This window comes from Salvelinus alpinus, chromosome 4 (genome assembly GCF_045679555.1).
Source record: "Salvelinus alpinus chromosome 4, SLU_Salpinus.1, whole genome shotgun sequence".
NCBI classification, from domain to species: Eukaryota; Metazoa; Chordata; class Actinopteri; order Salmoniformes; family Salmonidae; genus Salvelinus; species Salvelinus alpinus.
This window is the reverse complement of record NC_092089.1, coordinates 73445737-73469046: the sequence shown is the minus strand read 5'-3', so window position 1 is coordinate 73469046 and position 23310 is coordinate 73445737. Positions and strand designations below refer to the sequence as shown.

The 23310-nt window shown below is 41.7% G+C and overlaps 1 protein-coding gene across 2 annotated transcripts; it reads right to left on the bottom strand.

Moving 5' to 3' along the window:
- Positions 1 to 284: 284 nt before the first annotated feature.
- npm1b (nucleophosmin 1b) lies at positions 285 to 21977 on the bottom strand. Of its 2 annotated transcripts, XM_071398954.1 has the most exons (11): positions 21887 to 21977; positions 21495 to 21577; positions 20629 to 20748; positions 18802 to 18895; positions 18582 to 18673; positions 18376 to 18434; positions 18182 to 18260; positions 16718 to 16816; positions 4785 to 4895; positions 3620 to 3694; positions 285 to 2219 (listed from the first exon to the last, which is right to left on the bottom strand). In XM_071398954.1, the coding sequence occupies exons 1-11, from the start codon at positions 21936 to 21938 to the stop codon at positions 2166 to 2168; spliced, it is 918 nt and encodes a 305-aa protein (XP_071255055.1). In that variant the 5' UTR covers positions 21939 to 21977; the 3' UTR covers positions 285 to 2165. The 2 variants fall into 2 exon arrangements, with proteins under 2 accessions (XP_071255055.1, XP_071255056.1); XM_071398955.1 differs by lacking the exons at positions 285 to 2219; positions 3620 to 3694 and adding an exon at positions 3735 to 3902.
- Positions 21978 to 23310: the final 1333 nt, after the last annotated feature.

The following is a 23310-nucleotide window of genomic DNA, read 5'->3' as shown; positions in this document are numbered from 1 at the left end:
AAGGAGGCCTACAAACCTGACTCCGTTACACCAGCTCTGTCAGGAGGAATGGGCCAAAATTCACCCAACTTATGGGGGAAGCTTGTGGAAGGCTACCCGAAACATTTGACCCAAGTTAAACAATTTAAAGGCAATGCTACCAAATACTAATTGAGTGTATGTAAACTTCTGTCCCACTGGGAATGTGATGAAAGAAATAAAAGCTGAAATAAATAATTCTCTTTACTATTATTCTGACATTTCTGTCAAGGCCGTTGTAAGGACGAGACCAAGGCGCAGTGTGGTAAGCGTACATTCTTCTTTATTATAAGAACAAACACTGAACAAACGAACAAAATAACAAAACGAACCGTGAAGCTAATATGAGTAGTGCAGACAGCCAACTAAACATAGAACAAGAACCCACGAACACCAAAAGGTAAATGGCTACCTAAATATGATCCCCAATCAGAGACAACGATAAACAGCTGCCTCTGATTGGGAACCATAACAGGCCACCATAGACATACAAATCCCTAGACCTACAAAAACCCTAGACTTACAAAAAACCCTAGACAATACAAAAACTAACGTACCCACCCTAGTCACACCCTGACCTAACCAAAATATAAAGAAAACAGAGATATCTCAGGTCAGGGCGTGACAATTTCACATTCTTAAAATAAAGTGGTGATCCTAACTGACCTAAAACAGGGAATTTTTACTTGGATTAAATGTCAGGAATTGTGAAAAACTGAGTGTAGACTACAGTATGAATTTAGTGAAAGGAGCCTAAGTGTGAAAGCCAGGTGTTGACAGCTGTCTGATTACTCTACTAAAAGTGAAGCTGTTTTACAAACGCCACAGGGTTAGATTTGGTTTATTCTGGTAAAAGGTAGAAAAAACAGACAGATAAAAATTGACAAATACGTTGATCTTAACAAGCCATAAATAAACAACCACTATGAACTGACATGCATCGTACGTATCAAGAATCCTTCAAATAGCAAATCAAATTACAAGTACTCTCATGAAATTGACCAATGCCTTTCTTCCTCCTGTCGACTTTCACACCATGCAACTGAAAAGCAGCCCAAATATAATAAACATGTAAGATCCAATTGGGTAAGCGCAAAATCCAATTGCAGTGAATGGAGTATGTGGTTCATTGATCGTTTTTCTCAGTGAGTGATGAAATGTCTTTAATAAACATTTGCCATTCTCTTGACATTTTACTCATAAATGGGTTAACAACAGTATCTTATCATTCCACACTCAATACACTTACCAAAACATCAAATTTAAGAGGGCTAGGAAACCATGTCTTGACTAGCAGTATATTTTCCAGTACACTATTAACAACTAACCTTGCTAGAACATAAGACCAAAACATAACGTGTTTACAGGATTAAAAAAACCAAAAAGAAACATGCTAAACTAGAGAGAAATGTTCAAATGAACAGGAAAAACTAAAATACAGAAGCCAGAACCATAGGAGATCGAATAACCATAATTACACAGATCTACAGTATTCTGAAGCTGCCATCATAGCACATTTAATTGTACGCACTATTTACAAACAACAATGTCTTCAGGATTTATACAAACACAATCCTTCAAGGAACAGTTCACTAAAAATACATGATAATAACATATTTTCCGAACTTACCTAGGCTTCCGTCTATCAACCCAGTTACTTCACAAAGCAACGGTAATGAAATCATCTTCTGGAGTGATGTGGTTGCTTTGGAATGTTTATCCTAGCATTGCCACAAATGATACTAATGGACATGCTAAGAATGCTAACCAGCATCTGGTTAGCTAACTGAGCTAACCAGATGCTGGTGAAATTAACTAAATAACCCACATATGCACCTAAAACTGGGTCGACGGACAACAGCCTATGCAATTTGAAAATGATGTATGAATTATTCCTTTAATAGGCTGGGTCATATTTAACATATAAAACAGTTGGCAAAACATCACCATAGTTTAAAGGCCTAGGGTATCCTGATGGACACCAACAGTAGGCTAACAACCAGTTCTTTAGCAGGGGTGACATTGTTACACGTATTCACTGATGCTCTTAGTAATGGGTTTAAACATTGCACCTTCAACGTTCTTGGGGAAATAAAAGCATAGAGAAAGCAAAACGTATCTAATGTAACTGTAAGAAATACAATTACTTATTTCTTCTCTGTTTTCAATGTTTGTACAAAGTTCCAGAGGTCTCTAACCACCTGTATGACAGAGAGAGAGAGAGAGAGAGAGAGAGAGAGAGAGAGAGAGAGAGAGAGAGAGAGAGAGAGAGAGAGAGAGAGAGAGAGAGAGAGAGAGAGAGAGAGAGGGAGAGAGAGAGAGAGAGAGAGAGAGAGACTAATTATAATGCATCCAAATGACGTGCTGCATAGCAGAGAGTTATGAGTCTATGACTCACTTTTACTACAGAATGCCTTTAGTGGGCGCCTTGCCTTGCCTTGCCTGGGGAACAATGAACTGAGACGGCATTTAGGGGTACAAGGGGTTGGGTGGGGGCAATAGTACATACCAGAAAGAATGACTAGGAGTCTGACACATCTCAGAGTCTTTGGAACCAAATCGCTTCCACAGATGTGTTCTACACACTGGGATCAAGCCTCCCTCTGACCGCACCTTGCAGTCTATAGAGTTTTCACCTGCACAAACAACTGCTGCTGCTGCTGCTGCTGACAGCACAATCGTAATGGAGGCCTTAACATGTCAGGCTGTGGGATCTCAAAGGGTTCCTCATTAATAAAAAGAGAACCTGGTTTGTGACCCTTCCTAGCGCACACACACACACACACACACACACACACACACACACACACACACACACACACACACACACACACACACACACACACACACACACACACACACACACACACACACACACACACACACACACACACACACACACACACACATTCACACTCTTGCACATACACACACAATAAATGCACGCACTCCCATTTAAAAGTGCTTTTTTTTGTTTGACACAAACATTCCAATTCCAATTGTTTCCCAGAAACTAAACTGGGATATAATGGTGATTAGTGAATACCATCTTGGCCCCATGTGGTGAAGATAAAAGGACTCTTTAACTTAAATACTGCAAGTAAACTACAACTAGGTGCTGCAATGACGTGAGTAAAAACAATCTTAAATGTACATAGAGTCCCTGCGTTACGTCAGCATTTCTAAGAACAGGTAGTACAAGAGTCTAGTCCCCCCCAGAGAAATATTCCTTCACTTAGTCAAAGACCTTGAACATGTGAGAGACTGGTACCATTCGCATACCTCCGGTCCGTTCATTAGGGCTACAAAAGACACTTGGTAGAGAACTACGGCAGTATATCAAATGGGGAAGACTTTGCCTCAGCAGGTCTACTCCCATTCTATCCCTTAAGAGACCGCAGACCCAACATGAACATATTTCACTGCAACAAAACTATCTGAAATAACTGGGACACGGTGGGCAAAACCTTTTGTTTTTAAGCTAGGTGTTATATATTAAAAAATGTATTCGGCAATTAATGGCAATCGTTATCTAAACGATCTACTGCAATGCTGCTGCTACAAAAACAGCTTTCACTACCAAGACAAGAAAAATACTTACTTTTCTATCTGACATCCTGAAAGCACTTTTCGCATAGTTTTCAAACTTCTGCTCGGTCTTTGGAAAAGGTTTTCCCTGATGGAAAAGAGCCAGTAAATATGTTTCATCTGGGTGAGACATTAAATCAAACTGGAGGGAAAAAAACATTATTACCAATATTACATAACATGTATAGCCTACAATTCTGTATCATTCACACGAGGCAAATATGAGGTGGCGGTGTAAAGTTGACGCAGCGCTACGGTATGTGGTCCACATGTGTGGTCCATCCAGTCTGAAGTGGCTGTAAGAGAAGAAGACAAGAAGCTAATCCCTCTGTATGACGTCATGGCTGTGTGAGCGCCAGTGGTCAGTACCCCACAACAGGCCTGGTGGCCATTGGCAAGGTCAGAGGTTATTCGCACACACTCTGGAGGAGGTGCATCATGTGTTCCACTAAGGCTTCGCTGTAGCCTCAGAGGGGAAAAACTTGACATCCGTTCTCCCTAAATATGTACTGCTGAATTGTCTTCAGAAAATACTTTTGTTGCCAAGACAACTACGGTGTTTATGGCATGTTATGTATGCAACCATGCAGAGGGAGGAATCACCACTATTAAAGATAACCCGTGGACTTTTGCTAATAGGCCCAGTGCAGTCAAAATTCTGTTTTTCCTGTGTTTTGTATAATATAGTACAACAGCTGATGAAATGAACACTGTAAAAGTATGAAAAAATGTGATCAGTGTTATTTCCTGATAGTTGCTGGTTGGAAATACAATTTACACAGGACTTTCTAATCGGCATCTTTTACATTGGTGGAGTTTTTGCTTGCCTGGTGACATTACTAAGCGGTATAAATTAATAGACCAATAACAAAGAGCGTTCTAAACATGTCTGCCAATAAGTTTTCAGGTTACATATCCCTCACATTAGGCCCCTCTTATAAGTGCTCACTCAGACCACTCCCAGACAGTCCTAGCAAAATGATTGCTCGAGAATAGTTTTTTGTTGTTGATTTTTGTTGTTTTTGTTGCATTTTAACTGAAAAACAATTACACTAAGGTACTTAATTGTTACCCATAAATTATTTGATATCGCGATAATCTGTTGCATTGGGCCTTTAAGATATGGAGCAGCATTTTCTCAAAGCTCTATGTTGGAAGCATGAAAACAACTGTGTTACCTCTTTGGCAGCCGACACTAGCTTGCTCTTGATTTCGGGCACGGTGAGAACATTGGATGGGCCAGCTCCAGACTTTTCCTTCTGTCTTTTTTCTTTTCCTCCCACTGGTGTCTGCAAGTCAAACAAGATCAACATCATTCACAGTATCATTCAGTGGTGTGCTTGTTCCAGTAACTAACCAGCCTAACTGAAAGGTTGACACTTAGGCTATGTCTAGATGGCTGTCAATAATCACTAGTCTCAATGTAGGCTACATAGGTTTTTAGTGTATTCCTTCACCCTATAAGAAAACCCCTGTCCATTGGCCAAAACCCTCCAAGTACATCCTGTCAATGTATCTATGAGTGACATCTAGGCCATTTGCACGATCCCAACTAGAGATGGGCATGGTTATTCGAATATTAAAGGGGCCGTTAGTATTCGATTACTTGGGAGAGTATTCATTTTTTAGCTGAAAATAAACATATAGGCCTATTTAACAATGAAAAGGCTTTGTCTAAAAATTGCTACATAGCCTACAAGGATAGACCATTACATTCATTAAATGACATTACATACATTAAATTAAACCTGAAATTTAGTTTAATTTAGAATTTGGGGGGGGGGTCCCCCAATTGTCCCCATGGAATAAGAAATTTGAAGGTCTAGGTTTGAGATAAAATATGTCAACAATGTCTGTTCCAAAAGGATTTAAAAAATAATAATTTTAAACTGTCTGACCTTTTACCTAATGGATGCGCAGGGCTTGTGCAATGTCGTACAGGAATGATTTACATATATGAGGAGGAAGCTGAAGTCTCTACCTATCCATTGATGTAAATATATCACCTGTCTGGCAGTAAGATTTAAGTTTGATTTCCAAAAAGACAAGACCTGTAACTTTCAAATGATATGTCACTTGCTATTTTCTGTTGAACATTTTCTCACAGGGCTCTGTACAGGGCCCAAAACATCCACTCAGAGTTTAACAGGCTAGCTAGCTGGCTAACTAACTGGCTACTGTAGCTAGCTAGTTTCTTTACAACGATTTGATGCAGTCAAGACAGGTACTAACAGATGGGATGATAGATAACCTATTGCAGCAACAAGTTTGTCTAACTACTAGCGCGAGTCAGTTTGGCTGCTTTCGCTATCTCTCTTCCTCCGTGCCATACAGACTGTCACACACCGGCCACTGCTCCTCTCTCGCCCTTCCCCCAGCCGTCTGCTGAAACAAGCAGAGCGCAGTGCACTGGCCTCTCTCTCGAGTCACGCAAGCAAGTCTCCAATGAAGTAAAAAAAAAAAAAAAAAATCCTTAAAACATGTATTTCGACAACACGGATATCAGAAAAAATAACATATTATTTGAATAGTGAAATAATTTCAAGTGCCCATCCCTATTCCCAACTGGCATCAAGTCACTGGTTGTAGCTCGTGAATTGGCCAGCCCAGGCTGTGCTCAGTGCGCTGGTTCCAGCCCCTATCCTGACCTATTTACTGTGAGTGAGAAAGGTTCCTCTATTGGGGTGAGAGCAACCAGCTGGAAGGGGATTAAAGCAAACACACACAACATTCTACCCTAATTACACCACCTTTTGACAAATATGGTGGGTACAAATTATCCTTTTATTGCTTCCAAGCAGTTGAGGGCAAGCCCAGACTTTAGCGTTGAGCAACAGAGCTCTGGGGAGAGTTGTTTGCCAAGAGGAGCAGAAAAAAGATTTGTTTTTCAGTGGCAGGTTAACTCCCCCAGACTGACACTGTGAAACGGGTCACTATCTCATGAGAAAAGCAGCGTCCGCACACACAGTGTGTGTGAGCCTCACAGAGCTCTCCGCCAACATAGCATTAACAGGGCTACAGGTGTGTCCAGAGCCGTGCGGACTAGGCCCCAGAGGTCCTCAATTAGGAGTGTGTGAGTGTGACACACTTTGACACGCCATACGCCGCGGCTGCATGTTACACAAGCAGGGAGCCTGTTCCTACATGCCGGACCGGCTGGAATCCACTGTGATTGCAGGGTTTCATTGACGGCTGGAGCTGTGTTTGAAACTAGGGGAGAGGGACCTTCTTGGAGAGGCTTTCTGTCAGGCGACTGAAGAAATAACTAAAAGAAAGAGTGCTTTTATTATGACCATGGAGTAACATTTTTGATCCTAGTGAACACTTGACAGATGCCTTAAAAAAAAAATACCCGCACCAGCACCGTAGTACAGTGAAAATAATGACCGGCACCCGACCTAAACCTCCTATCAGGGTTTTGTGAAGAGCATCATATTACCTCTCCAGTTGTGCGTATTAGCGTCTTGACGTTACAGTGGTTGCCCTTTACACTTGTACGGGTTGAAAATGGCAGATTTGGGCACTGATCAGAATCACCTTTAATTTACACATACGCCTAAATTGGAATGCAGTGGCTATACAGTAAAATGCTATACATTACATCACAGCTCTGGCTCTGCGCTTCACAGCGCTGTATGGGTTTTGACTGACAGCCGTTCTGAACTTCAGCACCGTGCGTGATAAAAAGTTGCCCCCATCCCTCCTCCTAATTGGGCAACTTTTGCACATTTTTTATTGTCTGAGTGAGGGAAATGCTGTAAATTCAGAGGATTATAATAAATAACGTTTTGATGTCATACAAGCAAGCCAAACACTCGTTAGTCCAAATGTGCACTTACATTACCATATCATAAAACTCATGTCACATACAGTCACTTCGGGAAGTATTCAGACCACTTGACTTTTGCCACATTTTGCCACATTTTGCTATGTTACAGCCTTATTCTAAAATGGTTTAAATTGTTTCCCAACTCACACAATACTACATAATGACAAAACAAAAACAGGTTTGTAATTTTTGGGGGTAAATTATAGAAAATAATAAACATTTACATAAGTATTCAGACACTTTACTCAGTACTTTCTTGAAGCACCTTTGGCAACGGTTACAGCATCGAGTCTTCTTGGGTATGACACTACAAGCTTGGCACACCTGTATTTGGGGAGTTTCTCACATTCTTCTATGCAGATCCTCTCAAGCTCTGTCAGGTTGGATGGGGAGCATCGCTGCACAGCTATTTTCAGGTCTCTCCAGAGATGTTCGATTGGGTTCAAGTCCAGGCTCTGGCTGGGCCACTCAAGGACATTCAGAGACTTGTCCTGAAGCCGCGTTGTCTTGGCTGTGTGCTTAGGGTCATTGTCCTGTTGGAAGGTGAATCTTCACCCCAGTCTGAGGACCTGAGTGCTCTGGAGCAGGTTATCATCAAGGATATCTCTGTACTTTGCTCCATTCATTTTTGCCTTGATCCTAACTAGTCTCCCAGTCCCTGCCACTGAAAAACATCCCCACAGCATGATGCTGACACCACCATGCTTCCAAGTAGGGATACTGCCAAGTTTCCTCCAGACGTGACGCTTGGCATTCAGGCCAAAGAGTTCAATCTTGGTTTCATCAGACTAGAGAATCTTGTTTCTCATGGTCTGAGAGTATTTAGGTGCCTTTTGGCAAACTCCAAGCGGGCTGTCATGTGCCTTTTATTGAGGAGTGGCTTCCGCCGGGCCACTCTACCATAAAGACCTGATTGGTGGAGTGCTAGAGAGTGTTGTCCTTCTGGAAGGTTCTCTCCCATCTCCACAGAGGAACACTAGAGCTCTGTCAGAGTGACCATCAGGTTCTTGCTCACCTCCCAGTTTTTTTCTCTGACATGCACTTTCAACTGTGAGACCTTATATAGACAGGTGTGTGCCTTTCGAAACCATGTTCAATCAATTGAATTTACCACAGGTGGACTACAATCAAGTTGTAGAAACATCTCAAGGATGATCAACGGAAACAGGATGTACCTGAGCTCAATTTCCAGTCTCATTGCAAAGGGGCTGAATACTTAGGTGAATAAGGTATTTCTGTTTTATAATTTAAAAAATTAGCAAAAATGTCTAAAAACATGTTTCGCTTTGTCATTATGGGGTATTCTGTGTAGATTGCTGAGGATTTTTATTTATTTAATACATTTTGGAATAAGTCTGTAATGTAACAAAATGTGGAAAAAGTCAAGGGGTCTGAATACCTTCCGAAGGCACTGTACAGTGTCAACGTTCACGATCACTATGTTTGATGTACAGTTACAAGATGACATGGCATCATGCCCTGTGTTGTTCTGAACAGAATGAACCTGTGTTGGTCTATGTTGCATCTACTCCACATTTTCCAGGAATATTCTAATCATGTTACTGAATGTATCCAGAATACTTTCAGAATTTGTTAACAAATGAGGTGAAAATTACAGTAAATGTAAAATTCACATAAAATCAACAGTGTAACAGTGTGTTTGGATTCAGTCTTGTCAGGTGAACTGTTGTGTCCTCAACTTTGGTCTAATAATTTCCCCATGATCTCCAAGCTGTTCTCTTTCAATTGCTACGATGGTCATGCATATGCTTTTCATATTTTCTCTGTTAGAAACATTTCAACTTAGCCCTATCCATATAGGCCAATTCAAACGAGTGTAAAGGGTTAATGAGTACGTTTACATGGAGACTAATAATTCGATATTAAATTGATTATGGCAGTAGGCCGAGTATGGCAATAGTCAAGTAAACACCTTACTCTGCTTATCTTTAATCGGTCATAATCAAAGTAAGCATACACCGATTAAAACACCTGATTCTGAGCAATCCCTCTAATTATTAGGACATGTAAACAGCTTAAATCGATGTTCCAGCGGTGTATTTGATCTGTACATGTGCCAGCACCGGTAGCACAAACCTCCCCCTTTTATGCACGAGTGAAGTGAGTTCAGAAAAACTGAAAGCACACATCTTAGAAAGAGCTTTCACATACAAAGTCCATATGTCAGAACTGAGAATCAAAACGGTATCGCAAAAATAACATGGCCACTGCCGTAGAACGTCTTATTTTAATCGATTTTCTGCATTTATCAAAAGTCCCATCGGTAGCCTGATATCAGATTTGTCATGTGAAAAGGATTCTTATGGAAATCGTTCTTCTTGCAAAGCATGTAAAGGTTTTAAACAAACTATTAAATCAATCCGACTACGCACAATAATCATATTATTGTGTATGTACATGTAACCGTGCTCAAGGCCGTCATTGTAAATAAGAATTTGTTCTTAACTGACTTGCCTAGTTAAATAAAGGTCAAATATATATTTTTTTAAATCAATAAATGATGGTGCATGATGTCAAAAGGTTTTGAAAAGATCTTTGCTGTTTTGAATGTTAGATATAAACATACAGTTGAAGTTGGAAGTTTACATACACTTGGGTTGGAGTCATTAAAACTTGTTTTTCAACCACTCCACAAATGTCTTGTTAACAAACTACAGTTTTGGCAAGTCGGTTAGGACATCTACTTTGTACATGACACAAGTCATTTTTCCAACAATTGTTTAAAGATAGATTATTTCACTTATAATTCACTGTATCACAATTCCAGTTGGTCAGAAGTTTACATACACTAAGTTGACATGGAAAATTCAAGAAAATTATGTCATGGCTTTAGAAGCTTCTGATAGGCTAATTGACATAATTTGAGTCAATTGGAGGTGTACCTGTGGATGTATTTCAAGGCCTACCTTCAAACTCAGTGCCTCTTTGCTTGACATCATGGGAAAATCAAAAGAAATCAGCCAAGACCTCAGAAAACAATTGTAGACCTCCACAAGTCTGGTTCATCCTTGGGAGAAATTTCCAAACGCCTGAAGGTACCACGTTCATCTGTACAAACAATAGTACGCAAGTATAAACACCATGGGAACACGCAGCCGTCATACCGCTCAGGAACGAGACGCGTACAAAAGTATCTATATCCACAGTAAAACGACTACTATATCGACTTAACCTGAAAGGCCGCTTAGCAAGGAAGAAGCCACTGCTCCAAAACCGCCATAAAAAGGCTTGCAAGCCGAAGGGGGGAGGCAGCATCATGTTGTGGGGGTGCTTTGCTGCAGGAGGGACTGGTGCACTTCACAAAATAGATGGCATCATGAGGTAGGAAAAGTATGTGGATATATTGAAGCAACATCTCAAGACATCAGTCAGGAAGTTAAAGCTTGGTCGCAAATGGATCTTCCAAATGGACAATGACCCGAAGCATACTTCCAAAGTTGTGGCAAAATGGCTTAAGGACAACTAAGTCAAGGTATTGGAGTGGCCATCACAAAGCCCTGACCTCAATCCTATAGAAAATTTGTGGGCAGAACTGAAAAAGCGTGTGCGAGGAAGGAGGCCTACAAACCTGACTCAGTTACACCAGCTCTGTCAGGAGGAATGGGCCAAAATTCACCTAACTTATTGTGGGAAGCTTGTGGAAGGCTACCCGAAACATTTGACCCAAGTTAAACAATTTAAAGACAATGCTACCAAATACTAATTGAGTGTATTTAAACTTCTGACCCACTGGGAATGTGATGAAAGAAAGAAATAATTCTCTCTACTATTATTCTGACATTTCACATTCTTAAAATAAAGTGGTGATATTAACTGACCTAAGACAGGGAATTTTTACTTGGATTAAATGTCAGGAATTGTGAAGAACTGAGTTTAAATGTATTTGGCTAATCTGTATGTAAACTTCCGACTTCAACTGTACAATAACTGATGTGAAGATAGCAGCTAAAGAGGTGATGGGAGCCAATGACGATAGCATATTCAAAGTTAACACGTTCGAATTATATGTCACTCAGAATCACCACGGCAACATCAGTTTGTGTGCGTCCACAACAAGTGTGTGGATCCGGACAGTGACAAGAGGCTTGTTGCTAATTCAAACCATTGTATTTGAAGCATATTGAAAGTAATGTGTAAACACTGATCATTACCTGAAATAATAACAGAGACTAGATACAGTATCTTAATTGTGGGATGAATAAAGGAACCTCTTTTTTGGAAACTACGCCTCTTTACAAAAGTAGACACGGGTTTAAGAAGTAGATTGAACCGAACGGTTAAAAAACAAGACCATGGTTCTTTTTTTCTTCCCTTTGGAGAATGCAATAATCTTCTCTTTCCTCAGCAGAAATCGACATTCATCCCACAGATCAAAGGTATAAAATTAGAGGACAAAAGAAACGCACAAATATACACACACACCCTCACACCTCCGACTCTAAAAAGCCCACATGCCACTGGCTCCCGGCCAAGAAAAGCCCGGCGTATTTATTATTTGGGGGCGGCTCTCCACTTCCAAATGACAGCTGTGGACCTGAAACAGCTGATAGATAGACAGAGCATGCTGTTTAATCTGCGCCAGACACTGATTACAGATGGGACATGTGACTTAATCACTTGCACGCTAGCATTTCAGGTAATCGCTCGTCTCCGATTCAAACACATGGTCATGATGACACTTCTGCCGGCAAAGTCTGAGTGAGGTAGTAATTGTCCCTTTGGTGTCTTGTAGGGGGGCATTGGAGAGCGGGTAAGGAGACAAACGACGGTTCGCTGAGAAACTTCCGACTCCCAAGACTAAAAAAACTTTTTTCCCTCTCAACTTTATTCAAGCAGCACAATTGAAAAATCTGGAAAATTTGAGATGTGATTAAAATAATCGTTAACAGGTAGGCAAGACACAGATGCAAATTGAACTGGGTGTCCATCAGTTGCCAAAAGTGACGATGCAGGTCTTCTCAGAAGAATCCCAGGCAGAGCATCTTACAGTTTAATGACTGTGGCGTCTGCTCGGAGGCATCATCACAGAGCAGGCAGCCTGCTTCAACTTCCATCAATCAAAAGCACTAACACACCATAGATGACTCAACTTTAGACCAACAAACTCAAATGACAGTCATATCGACCCATTCTCCTGGAACCAAAAAGCGTAGACAACGGGACAAAGAGTTAAGAAATATGGTGAGAAAGGTACTGGCAAAGGATCTGACGAGCCACCCTAATGACCAGTCACCTGCACTAAGAAAACGCCTGCTTCCTCTGGGAGAAACCTGCCTGCTGCCCCTGACATCAAACACTCATAATGAGAGCAATTGGGAGAAGGTGTGTCCAGGAAGCGAGGGGTGTGAGGAGGCTGTGGAGAGGGGTGGAGGGGTTGCTGAGGGAAGGGGGTCGGGGTTAGGTAGGGTGGGACTGGGGGGTTAAACTGGCAGGAGGCCAGGGTTTTCCCTAAGCCTAGTTAGTTTCCATAAACTAACTAGGCTTCTTTTCATTTAAAATATTAAATTTGCTTGTCAGAAAAGTCTATATAGCCTTTTCCCGCTAGAATGAACGATATGCATGTTCTAGTGAGCTACTGATAGGACAGGCGCCTGTCAGTCACAAAGCGAGCGATGATAGGGGAACACTGCTGGTTTGTCAGTGTGCTGTCTGTCCTGCCTCTCGGTACTGGTTAATTTTGTGCACTGGGGTTTCAGTCAAATTTCTTTTTACAGACGAGGGAGAGCATGATGCTTCTTCATCGTCTACTGTGAGTGAATTTACACGTCCCATGTAATGTAAATGTGTACGATGAGTTGAAATCCACTTAGTTATTGTTTTTTGAAACAATATATTTTATTTTGCGTGTTTCATATAGCCAGCCATGGAGTCTGGGTGCATAGGCTATTTAGTGTGCTTTGATTGACGACCGAAGTGTTGGCTAGTCCATAAAAGGTGTCGATCTGACTGAATAAAGTAAATCTCCTATGTCTCTTTGATATTCATAAATCATACAACGTAGTTATATGTCCATAGCTTCTCATCTGGACAGTAAACCAAAGATCTTGTTTGTATTTTCCTAGGATTTGAAGCCCATGTCAAGACATGCCAGTGACTCGTCAGTGATCTCTAAAGTGACTCGTCAGTGATCTCTAAAGTGACTTGTCAGTGTAGCCTAGTGATGGGTTGTTTGCAAACGAATGCCTCTTTTTGAACAGGTCTTCAAAGTGAACGCCGGGAACTGAATCGCTACCACAGCGTTTTGTTCTGCAGATAAATTGTGAAAAAATGTGATGAAGATGTTGAATCCTCACTGCGGGAACAATTGGTAGTGGAGAGAGCCTCAATATTCTCCAAAAAATGATAAAAGTAAAAAGACTGAAGGTTATAAAAGCTAATGATACTGACTCTCCAACCATACTCACTCAGCCCCTACATAGGAGGCCATGCGTCATCTTTGGCCATACTCTCCTCCCTTTCAGCCTCTAACTCCCACTGTCCCCTTTCCTCGACCCTCCCCTCCTGCTCTGTAGCAGAGTGACTCTGCGTGCTCACTGAACAGGGCTGCGGGCAGCTGAGCGGAAATGGAGGAAAACTAAACCCCCCCATCCCAGAACTCCCTGGCTGGCTATTTTTTTTTATTTGTCTGGTTATTCCATGTACTTAGGGAAAACACTGAGGAGGTTTCGGAGGTTAGCCTGTTGGTTAATCCCCACTAGCATTTTAACAACGGCTGTTATGACGTGGTGAACAGCGGCCATTACAGAATTAGCTAGATTAGCAAGCGTTCGCTCTACCACACCGCACGCTGCCCCGAGGGCTATGCACCACCCCGGGTGATTAGCATAGCAAGTCTCACCTCATTGTGCATTAGTGTCTGACATCACGTACAAAGGGTACAGTTTTCAGTCCGAAACAACGTGCTGTGAGGATTTTGATCATTTCTTGTCATGACAGGAAGTGTTGAAGGCGTCTTTCCTGACATATTGTTAGAGAGAAAATGAGATTGAATTTTTGAGACACTGCTATGAAGATTTTAAAATCTAAATGAGAGGTTCTCATACATTAATTTAAGTACATTTGTAATTTGATTAAGGCAAAAACAACCTGTTGCTGTTCGAGGCTAGTCTATTTTATGTCAACACAAGAGAGAAATGACTGCGACAAAAGGTCACTGCTACTGTTTCAAGTTAAGCTAGACTCCTTTGGGGGGCTACGTGGGTGGGTGGAGGGGCTGATTAGGGCATTCTTAAGGAGGGGTGGAAAATGAGAAGGTTACAAAGGTGGGAGGGAGGGTTGTTTTGGCTTCAAAGGTGGTCTGCAACTCAAAACGGTAGGTCAGGCCGAGAGGTCGTGGTCTTAAACCCCATCCTGGGAAACGTGTTCAGGGGTCAGATGTGTTTGTTTAACACAGAGAGAGTTCAATCCTCGGGTTTGTAAGGCCGCTGTCCAAGAAATTCCACCTGAGTAATTAAGCACCAGTCTTGAGCTAATTGCTACTTGGATTTATCACATTCTTTTGCAGTGCTTTAATTAAATGCAGCTTGCTGAAGGTTTGGCAAGTACTTCTGGAACAGTTGTCTTATGAGCAGACACCTCTTACATAATAAGCATGTGTCTTATTGTGAACATTCAAATGTGACTGTGTAACTACTACAGAAATACATAGGTATTAATAAGATTTATTTACAGAAAATGTAGTCTCTTGTGACAAACTTAACATAAATGTGGCTAGGGCAGGCAGGATTTTCTATACTGTCCCCCATGAACAGCAATTTCGTGGAACAAACAGCTGATGTGTATGCTCTATGCGCATCACAACTCCTATATGCTGAAAGATATCTTCCATTTTTCATGTTCAACAGCATAACACTGTTATTAAGATTCTTCTCTCTAAACTAGCTGGCAGAGAACATGTGTTTTCCATGAGTTTATTTTGAAGCCTAGACCACAAATGCACCTTTAAACTGTCTGCTTTTGGACTGCCCCTTTAAACTGTCTGCTTTGGAACTGCCTAACCACAAACAACTCTTTGGAATCTCTCCTTGCCTCCTCAGCTCCAGGCCTATTTTGGAATCACATGATCTTATCCCATAGTAGGCTGGACAATAGAACGAGTCAAAATTCACTCAAGACTGAAAAATGGCAAAAGAGCGTTGGCTAAGCTGGAACACGAGTGTGCGCCCATAGCAAATGAATGGAATCGAACGTTGGCAGAGCCTGTTTTGACTGGAGTGATTCTTAGAATTCCATTTAGCCTAAATGGCATCAAAAAATGTATCCCCTTTTATTTTACCACTACAATCTGTTCTTAGGACGAAACTGAAAAATAACAACCTGTGTAGAAAGTAAATATCCGTACCTCGAAGGTGCCAAGTGTGCTTATGTCTGCATAACGATGAAGTAGGAAAACATTTTTAACTTCTGACTATTTCTGGTGTAGCGTTTGATGACAATGGAATACACTGCCCAACCTTACATAATTAAAGAGGAGATTCTCATGATTAAAATGGTGTCCGACTTGAAAAAATCTAAATATACACATTGCGAGATATTTGGCGAAATATACCAGCATGCCTCTCCATAGGAAAACAATGGGGGGAGCTCAGCGTTCCAAGGGCAAAAGGTATTTCGTGGCTAGCGTTTGATGACAACGGAATACACTGCCCAGCCTTATATAATTAGAAAGGAGATTCTCGTGATTAAAATGGTGTCCAATTTATTTAAAAAAAGGAAAATATATACACTGCGAGATATTTGGCGAAATAGGCAGACATACCTATATTTCCCCCATAGAAAACAATGGGACGACCTAATTTTTTGTTGTTGTTTACATTTTAACTACCAGCAACGTGGGCAGGTCTCATTGCCAACAATATCAAAGCAGACATTGTGACGTAGAACAATAAGCTGGAAATAGAACGTTCGGAAAGCGAGTTGGTGGTCAAGAGAACTAATAGGAGCTGGCAGGGTGAAAAATGTCCTAAAATAAGGCCTGTTATTCCGTGATTACTTCAAAACTACGGCAAGCAGCTGGGACATATGGTAATATTATGAAACTGGGCTCCACGCCAGATGCAATGAACTAGTTTTTATCAGAAAAAAGCATTGTTAAAAATGTCAGGTGTCCAGCCTACCCATAGATTGAAAACTCTACGATTTACCTGCCAAATGAAAAGACCACTTTTGGGAGCAGACACCAGTGCTTCATTTGGATGTGAGTAATTACTCTGGTTTCATGTTGGTCTAAAGAGGTCTAAACAGGTGTAAGAGTTGACCTACCTTGGTTTGAGGTTTAGCTGATGGTCCCCCTTGTTTCCCTGGTGAGCCATTCTGCGCCCATGTCACACTTTTCGGCTTCTTCCCCAAAGGCTCCGGGCTCTGAGAGACAACGGAACTAGTTAGGAGACATGCAGGAAGCACCATACAAAATAGAAAATCCAATTTCCACTAATCTTTTAATTTGGGATGACGACATGTTGACAGCAAAAAAAGTGTTGCTGTTGTCAAAATAGACTGCCTGCCTGTCTATATAAACTACTTCAGTCAGATCTTCAAAAGGAGGGAAATGGGAAATTAGTAAAATAGTGTATTGGGGGAACAGTAATTAGTATGCTCGCCATCCTCTCAGTGTTTCAACCCAGGAAGCGTATTAATACCCATGCTGTCACTGCTCATCACTATAATACAGTATGAGCATGACAAAGAGTTAAGAGAGCAAAGAAAAGAAGAGGAAGTAGAATAAAGATGTGTGTCTGTAGAGGGGGATAGCAGAATAAATCAACAGGTGACAGAAAGGCTCAGCTGTCATCTGGCCCTGGGGCTACAATCAGTGCTCACATCAGGTATGTGCATCTGCCTCGCTTTCATCTCTCTCGGCCTGGCACAGTTCAAATCACAAACACACACAACGATACACAGCCACACAAACACACACACACACACTGTTCTAAGACAAAGGCCAGGTGCAATGAGAAACTGTTGGACAAGAGAAGGGGGGCGGTGTGTGAGAATAAAGTGAGGAATGAAAGCGAAAGATAGACAGCAGGAGGACAGAGGGACAGGACATGTAGGCCTAGGTAAGTTATCGAGGAGAGGGGGCAGGGGCGGGGGGTTAAGGAAATGGGAATTCCCAAGCCTAGACGTGTGGGCTGTGTTTCTCAAGTTGTCTTTACTGCGTCTCGCTCTGCACGGTGCTGGTGAAACAGTGAGTGTTCAGGTAGATTACAGAGGAGAAATCCGATCATTATACCCGCAGACCCTGTGTTTTAGTCTCGAAAAACCAGATGGGTACTAGAGGGAACAAGATGAAAAAGTTTCCCCCGCTTCGTCTCCAGCAAAATGGCCGCCGGTCAGCGAGTGCAAATCAGAGCACTAAAAACATGTCTAGTTTACCAGACTTGCAATAATAACAAGAATTTGACAAAATGGTCTTTGACACTGATATGCAATACCACAAATGAGACTTGATGTAAGACAATAAAATATGCCTACAACATTTTACATTATGTTGTGAAACATCTTATCCTGTGGCTATTCCAAGGTCTGGTGAAATGTGTCACAATCCTAGCTATCTAAGATGACATAATACTACTTGTTGGATCTCCTATTGGCACTAGTCTACATGGACAAGTCTTTGTCTAACATGACACCTAGTGGACATATAAGGTACATCATCTATACCCAGTGTCATTAGTCAAGGTCTTGTGGTCGCTACGTTTGAGAACAGAGAATAACAGGGCTTACTTTCTTTATGGTTGGTTTGGCTGGAACTTTCTGTACCTTCACCTCACTCTCATCTTCATCACTATCGTCGTCATCATCACTACAATGAATAGAACAAGAAAATCTATTTGTCAGGCTATCTAATGGGGGCCCATCAAAGGCACATGATGCAAGACACACCAAACAACCGGAAATACAAACGAGAACATTCATACTCGTCGTCATCTTCATCGCTGTCATCATCATCATCATCTGACTCCATTTTCAGTTTCTTCTGCAAAGGGAAATAAACACAATGTATGTAAAACTGTTGTTAACAAGGCCTGATGAGGAATATGGTATGTATGCAGTTGAATACAATACAATATATTTCTCCCATTATGTGCCTGTTGCATGAGTTAACACAGCAGGAGGAACATACCGGAGCAGGACGCTTCCCTGAGGTCAAGCTTGACAGCCTCTTCACAGGTGATGTGTTGTTTTCCTCCTCTTCCTCATCAGAGTCCTTCACACCTACAAGTTGAGATTAGGTTACGCATTCAGCGCTGATGTCTTGTACTGTCAAAATGTCACCTTATATCAAGCCCGAAGAGAGTATACGAACAACTAAACCAGCAGACTGCAAATAAAGAGTCACTCACTGACAAAATGCTGTCCACTGATGTACACTGGTCCACAGCCAGACTGGAGACGGAAGGTTACTGGAGGGGTGATCTCAAACCCTCCTAAACTCACCTGCAAAACAGGGGAGAGCATTAAAATTAGGAATAAAAGTATCAATATTTTTAATTGTTTCACATTTATGAGCAGTTGAAACTATCAAACGTAGAAGTACAACGTCACAAATGACATTAGAGAATGTAAATTCAACTAGCTTTTTCCCCATGGGGAAGGAATCCCATGGATCTGCTAGCAAAAGGGTCTTATCAAATGATCTATTAATGTATTACCATATTAAAATCAAAACATCTATTCACTTGTATCTGCTTGTTAAATATAAAAGTTGTGGGTGCAGCCAGTTGTGAATGTGAATTCCTAAGTGCCAGGCCATTGTTCTGGTGGTGATGGTAACCAAACAAAACACAGGTGTAGGTATTAGAGTAACTACTGTTGAAGTGTTCAGGTAGTGATAACGTCCATAAAGTAACACAATTATCCACTCACAGCTAGTGTTTTCAAGCCTGAACCAGAACCAAAACACACACAAGCCAAGCAGCAGCCAACAAGCCAAGCATGTTACAACAATAGAAGTCAGAAACGGCGACAGTGTTCTCTGGACCTCTGGATCAGGGCGGCAGTCAGATTTTTGCCATTTAATATGCAGAAACTGGATTACTTTAGGACAGGGATGGGCGACTAGCGGCCTTTTTTTAGGATCGTGGATCAATCCCCCCCCCAAAAACAAAATGTTTAGGGGGAATTCAGTCAGGGTCTCAACTTACTGCTGAGAGTTAGAATATTAGAATACACAAGCTGCAATTTTGAAATGTGGTTGTGCATCACTTTTTAACTTGTGTCAGTCACATAGCACGTTTTATTTATTGGTAAGTTAGTCTAGCTGGGGGCCCCCCATTGATTTTGTTAGTCACTCTCACTCAGATATCATTTTAAAAACGGCAAAGATTTCTCTCCACCCTATGGCAAAATGTGTAGAATTGCAGGAAATTAGCTGTAAAACTGCACATTTTTCTCTTGTATTAAGTTAGTTATAAAATATCTATATCTTCTCTCCGCCCTATGTTAAAATGTGTAGAATTACAGAAAACTTGCTTTAAAACGGCAATATTTTATTATTATAAATTGTTTTGGTAGGCTCCCCCCAAAAAATGCACTTAGGTCCCCAAAAGGCTAAGGCTGGCTCTGACTGCATGTCTGGGTATAGATGTGGGTACATAGACCCCCAAGCCACTGCGGCCCCACATGAGTTCAGATTTTTTTTGTGGCCCCTACCCCCATCAAAGTTGCCCATCTTTGCTTAAGGAGAAACCAGGCTAACATCATGGAGAATTAGCCCATCACTGGCATGGCCTTGTCATAATCAAATCTAATTTTATTTGTCACATGCGCCGAAGACCTTACCGTGAAATGCTTAAGCCCTTAACCAACAATCCAGTTCAAGAAATAGAGTTAAGAAAGTATTTACTAAATAACAAGCGTAGGTCGCTGTCTCTATAGCCACAAATGTAGCGTGAGGAAAGATAGTAATAGGTTGTGTGGTTCATTGAATCCAGCCCAGTGTTGTGACTTGGGTCATGGCCAAAAATACCTGTAGCATCTGTGTAGACCTGTGTAGTAACACTGTAATTACTACAGTAACAACACGTTATTTGAGTAATTGCATGGTAATGGAGTGGAGTGTTTTTCGCTATTACAAAAGTGGAATAAGGGACAGGGTTAAAAGAGCATTCCTAAAGCTTAAGGTGAGTAAGAGCACGAACTAGGGCGATTCATCATTCTAAAACACTTACAGAGGGCAGCACGGACGGCTTCAGCACAGCCAGTGGAATTTTGGTGGTCTTTCCGTCGTATGTGACGCCCTCGATCTCCACCGTGTGAAACTTATCCTCGGCCTCCGCACCCAGGCACACCTGCAACACCAACAGCTGTTTCACAGATATGATATTGTATGTTTTTCCATGTTGGAACACGCCAACACCCTCCAGTCTCCCTCATTTGTCTGTCAATCATCATCTTTGCTTGATGGCAAATAGGGAGAGTGACTGAAAGAATGTTACAATGAGGATATCTATTTAGAGGAGAGGAACGGGCTCATTTGCAAAGGTAGGGAAACGAGCAGAAAACAAAGAAAATAAAGAAAAACATTGTCTGTTGATGAATATGTTATTCCTTTAAATACACATCAAAGAACTGTGACTAGTAGAAATCTCTACTCATTATGTTGACAAAGGTGAACTTGGTATTGTGGTGTACTGGTACAAAGGGATTTCTGTTATTTTCCAAAAGTGATGAAACAAAAGGGAAACAGGTGAAATAGAGACTAGATATTCCATTAAATAAACTAAAAGTGTTCATTGTATTTGTCAAAAGAAATTCTGCACAGTCTGCACAGGTGCAAAGATAAATATACTGCAGAAAGTGTAAAAATAAATGGACTTGATTTAGAATATTTAAGAACATACAGCTAGCTGAATTATTAAAATTAAATTACCTCACGGTAGTTGTAGCATAGTGAAATGCATCAGTTGTCACGACCTACTACATTTTTATTGTTTTAAAACGCCATGATGAAATGTTGGCCAAGTAGCTAGCTAGCTACAATATTATGATATTCTGTAATGGAAACTCGATCTCAGAACTGGCATCATAATCTTACTGCTTTGAGTGACAGCTGATGATCCGCGTCATCGTCCTCCACCTCGACTTTGAACTCCTTTTTGTCCGATTTGAGTGCACAACCTGATGTTCACAACACACAGGTTAGCAAACTCTAAGCAAATAGCTGTTGACATTCTACATTGAAAACAGAAATGTAACAGTATCATTGATAACAAATTAAGCTAGCTAGCTAGCCTGCTAGCTTGCTAGCTAGCTAACTTGCAAACAAAAGAGGGTATTGCTGAATTGGCGCGAGAAGCTCATATGCATTGCTAGCTTAATATAGACATTTGGTGTGTTTGGGAGAGTTATAGCTATGTAACAAAGTAAAAATGTCTGCTATTACTAACTGTGCACTAAAATGTATCTTGGCAGTACAGACGTGCTCACCAAATAAATACATTTGAGGTCTGGTTAAATCTGGGACGCTATCCTCCGCCATTTTCCCCCTGAATGTTATTGTTCTGTTCCGTAAAGGCAAGTGACAGCTCAGGTAGCCAATGGGATAGCTAAAAGGAAGTTATGGAAATCATATTCGTCCAATCGAATCAAAGCCTGGGTGGGACAAAAAGGGGGGAACCCCACTGTGGTTTACGTCCACCAGATGGAGACATTGCAAAGGAACTATAAACAATCCTGTGATACTTGAGATTTGAAAATCTGCTGTAGTATGATATTGCTGTTTTGTAATGGTGTGTAACACTTGCCATTAATATTGCTTTTATACATGTGTAGTAACACTGTACATCTGTAGCCCTGAAGTGTTTTGAAAGGCTGGTCATGGCTCACACCAACACCATCATCCCAGAAACCCTAGACACACTCCAATTCGCATACCGCCCCACAGATGACGCAATCTCTATTGCACTCCACACTGCCCTTTCCTACCTGGACAAAAGGAACACCTACGTGAGAATGCTGGTGATTGACTACAGCTCAGCGTTCAACACCATAGTGCCCTCAAAGCTCATAACTAAGCTAAGGACCCTGGGACTAAACACCTACCTCTGCAACTGGATCTTGGACTTCCTGACGGGCCGCCCCCAGGTGGTAAGGGTAAGCAAAAACACATCTGCCACACTGATCGTCAACATGGGGGTCCCTCGGGGGTCTTATTCCCATCTTGCACTCCCTATTCACCCACGACTGCGTGGCTGAGCACGACTCCAACACCATCATTAAGTTTGCAGACAACACAACAGTGGTAGGCCTGATCACCGACAATGATGAGACAGCCTATAGAGAGGAGCTGTCCCTCAACTTGATCAAGACAAATGAGCTGATCGTAGATTACAGGAAAAGGAGGGCTGAGCACGCCCCGAATCATATCGACGGGGCTGTAGTGGAGCAGGTCGAGAGCTTCAAGTTCCTTGGTGTCCCCATCAAAAACAAACTATCATAGTCCAAACACACCAAGACAGTCGTGAAGAGGGCACGACAATGCCTATTCTTCCTCAGGAGACTGAAAAGATTTGGCATGGGTCCCCAGATCCTCCAAAGGTTTTACAGCTGCACCATCGAGAGGATCCTGACTGGTTGCATCACCGCCTGGTATGGCAGCAGCTCGGTATCCAACCACAAAGTGCTACAGGGGGTAGTGCGTACGGCCCAGTACATCACTGGGGCCAAGCTTCCTGCCATCCAGGACCTCTAAACCAGGTGGTGTCAGAGGAAAGCCCTAAAAATTATCAAAAACTCCAGCCACCCAAGTCGTAGACTGTTCTCTCTGCTACCACACGGCAAGCGGCACCGGAGCGCCAAATCTAGGTCCAAAAGGCTTCTTAACAGCTTCAACCTCCAAGCCATAAGACTGC

Excerpts from the sequence above, each read along its gene's own strand:
- npm1b (XM_071398954.1), bottom strand. The coding sequence starts at position 21,938 with ATGGCGGAGGATAGCGTCCCAGATTTAACCAGACCTCAAATGTATTTA. Across the intron at positions 20,749-21,494 it reads ATCAGCTGTCACTCAAAGCA|GTGTGCCTGGGTGCGGAGGC; the intron begins GTAAGATTATGA and ends TTGGTGTTGCAG. Across the intron at positions 18,896-20,628 it reads AGCCGTCCGTGCTGCCCTCT|GTGAGTTTAGGAGGGTTTGA; the intron begins GTAAGTGTTTTA and ends CCTGTTTTGCAG.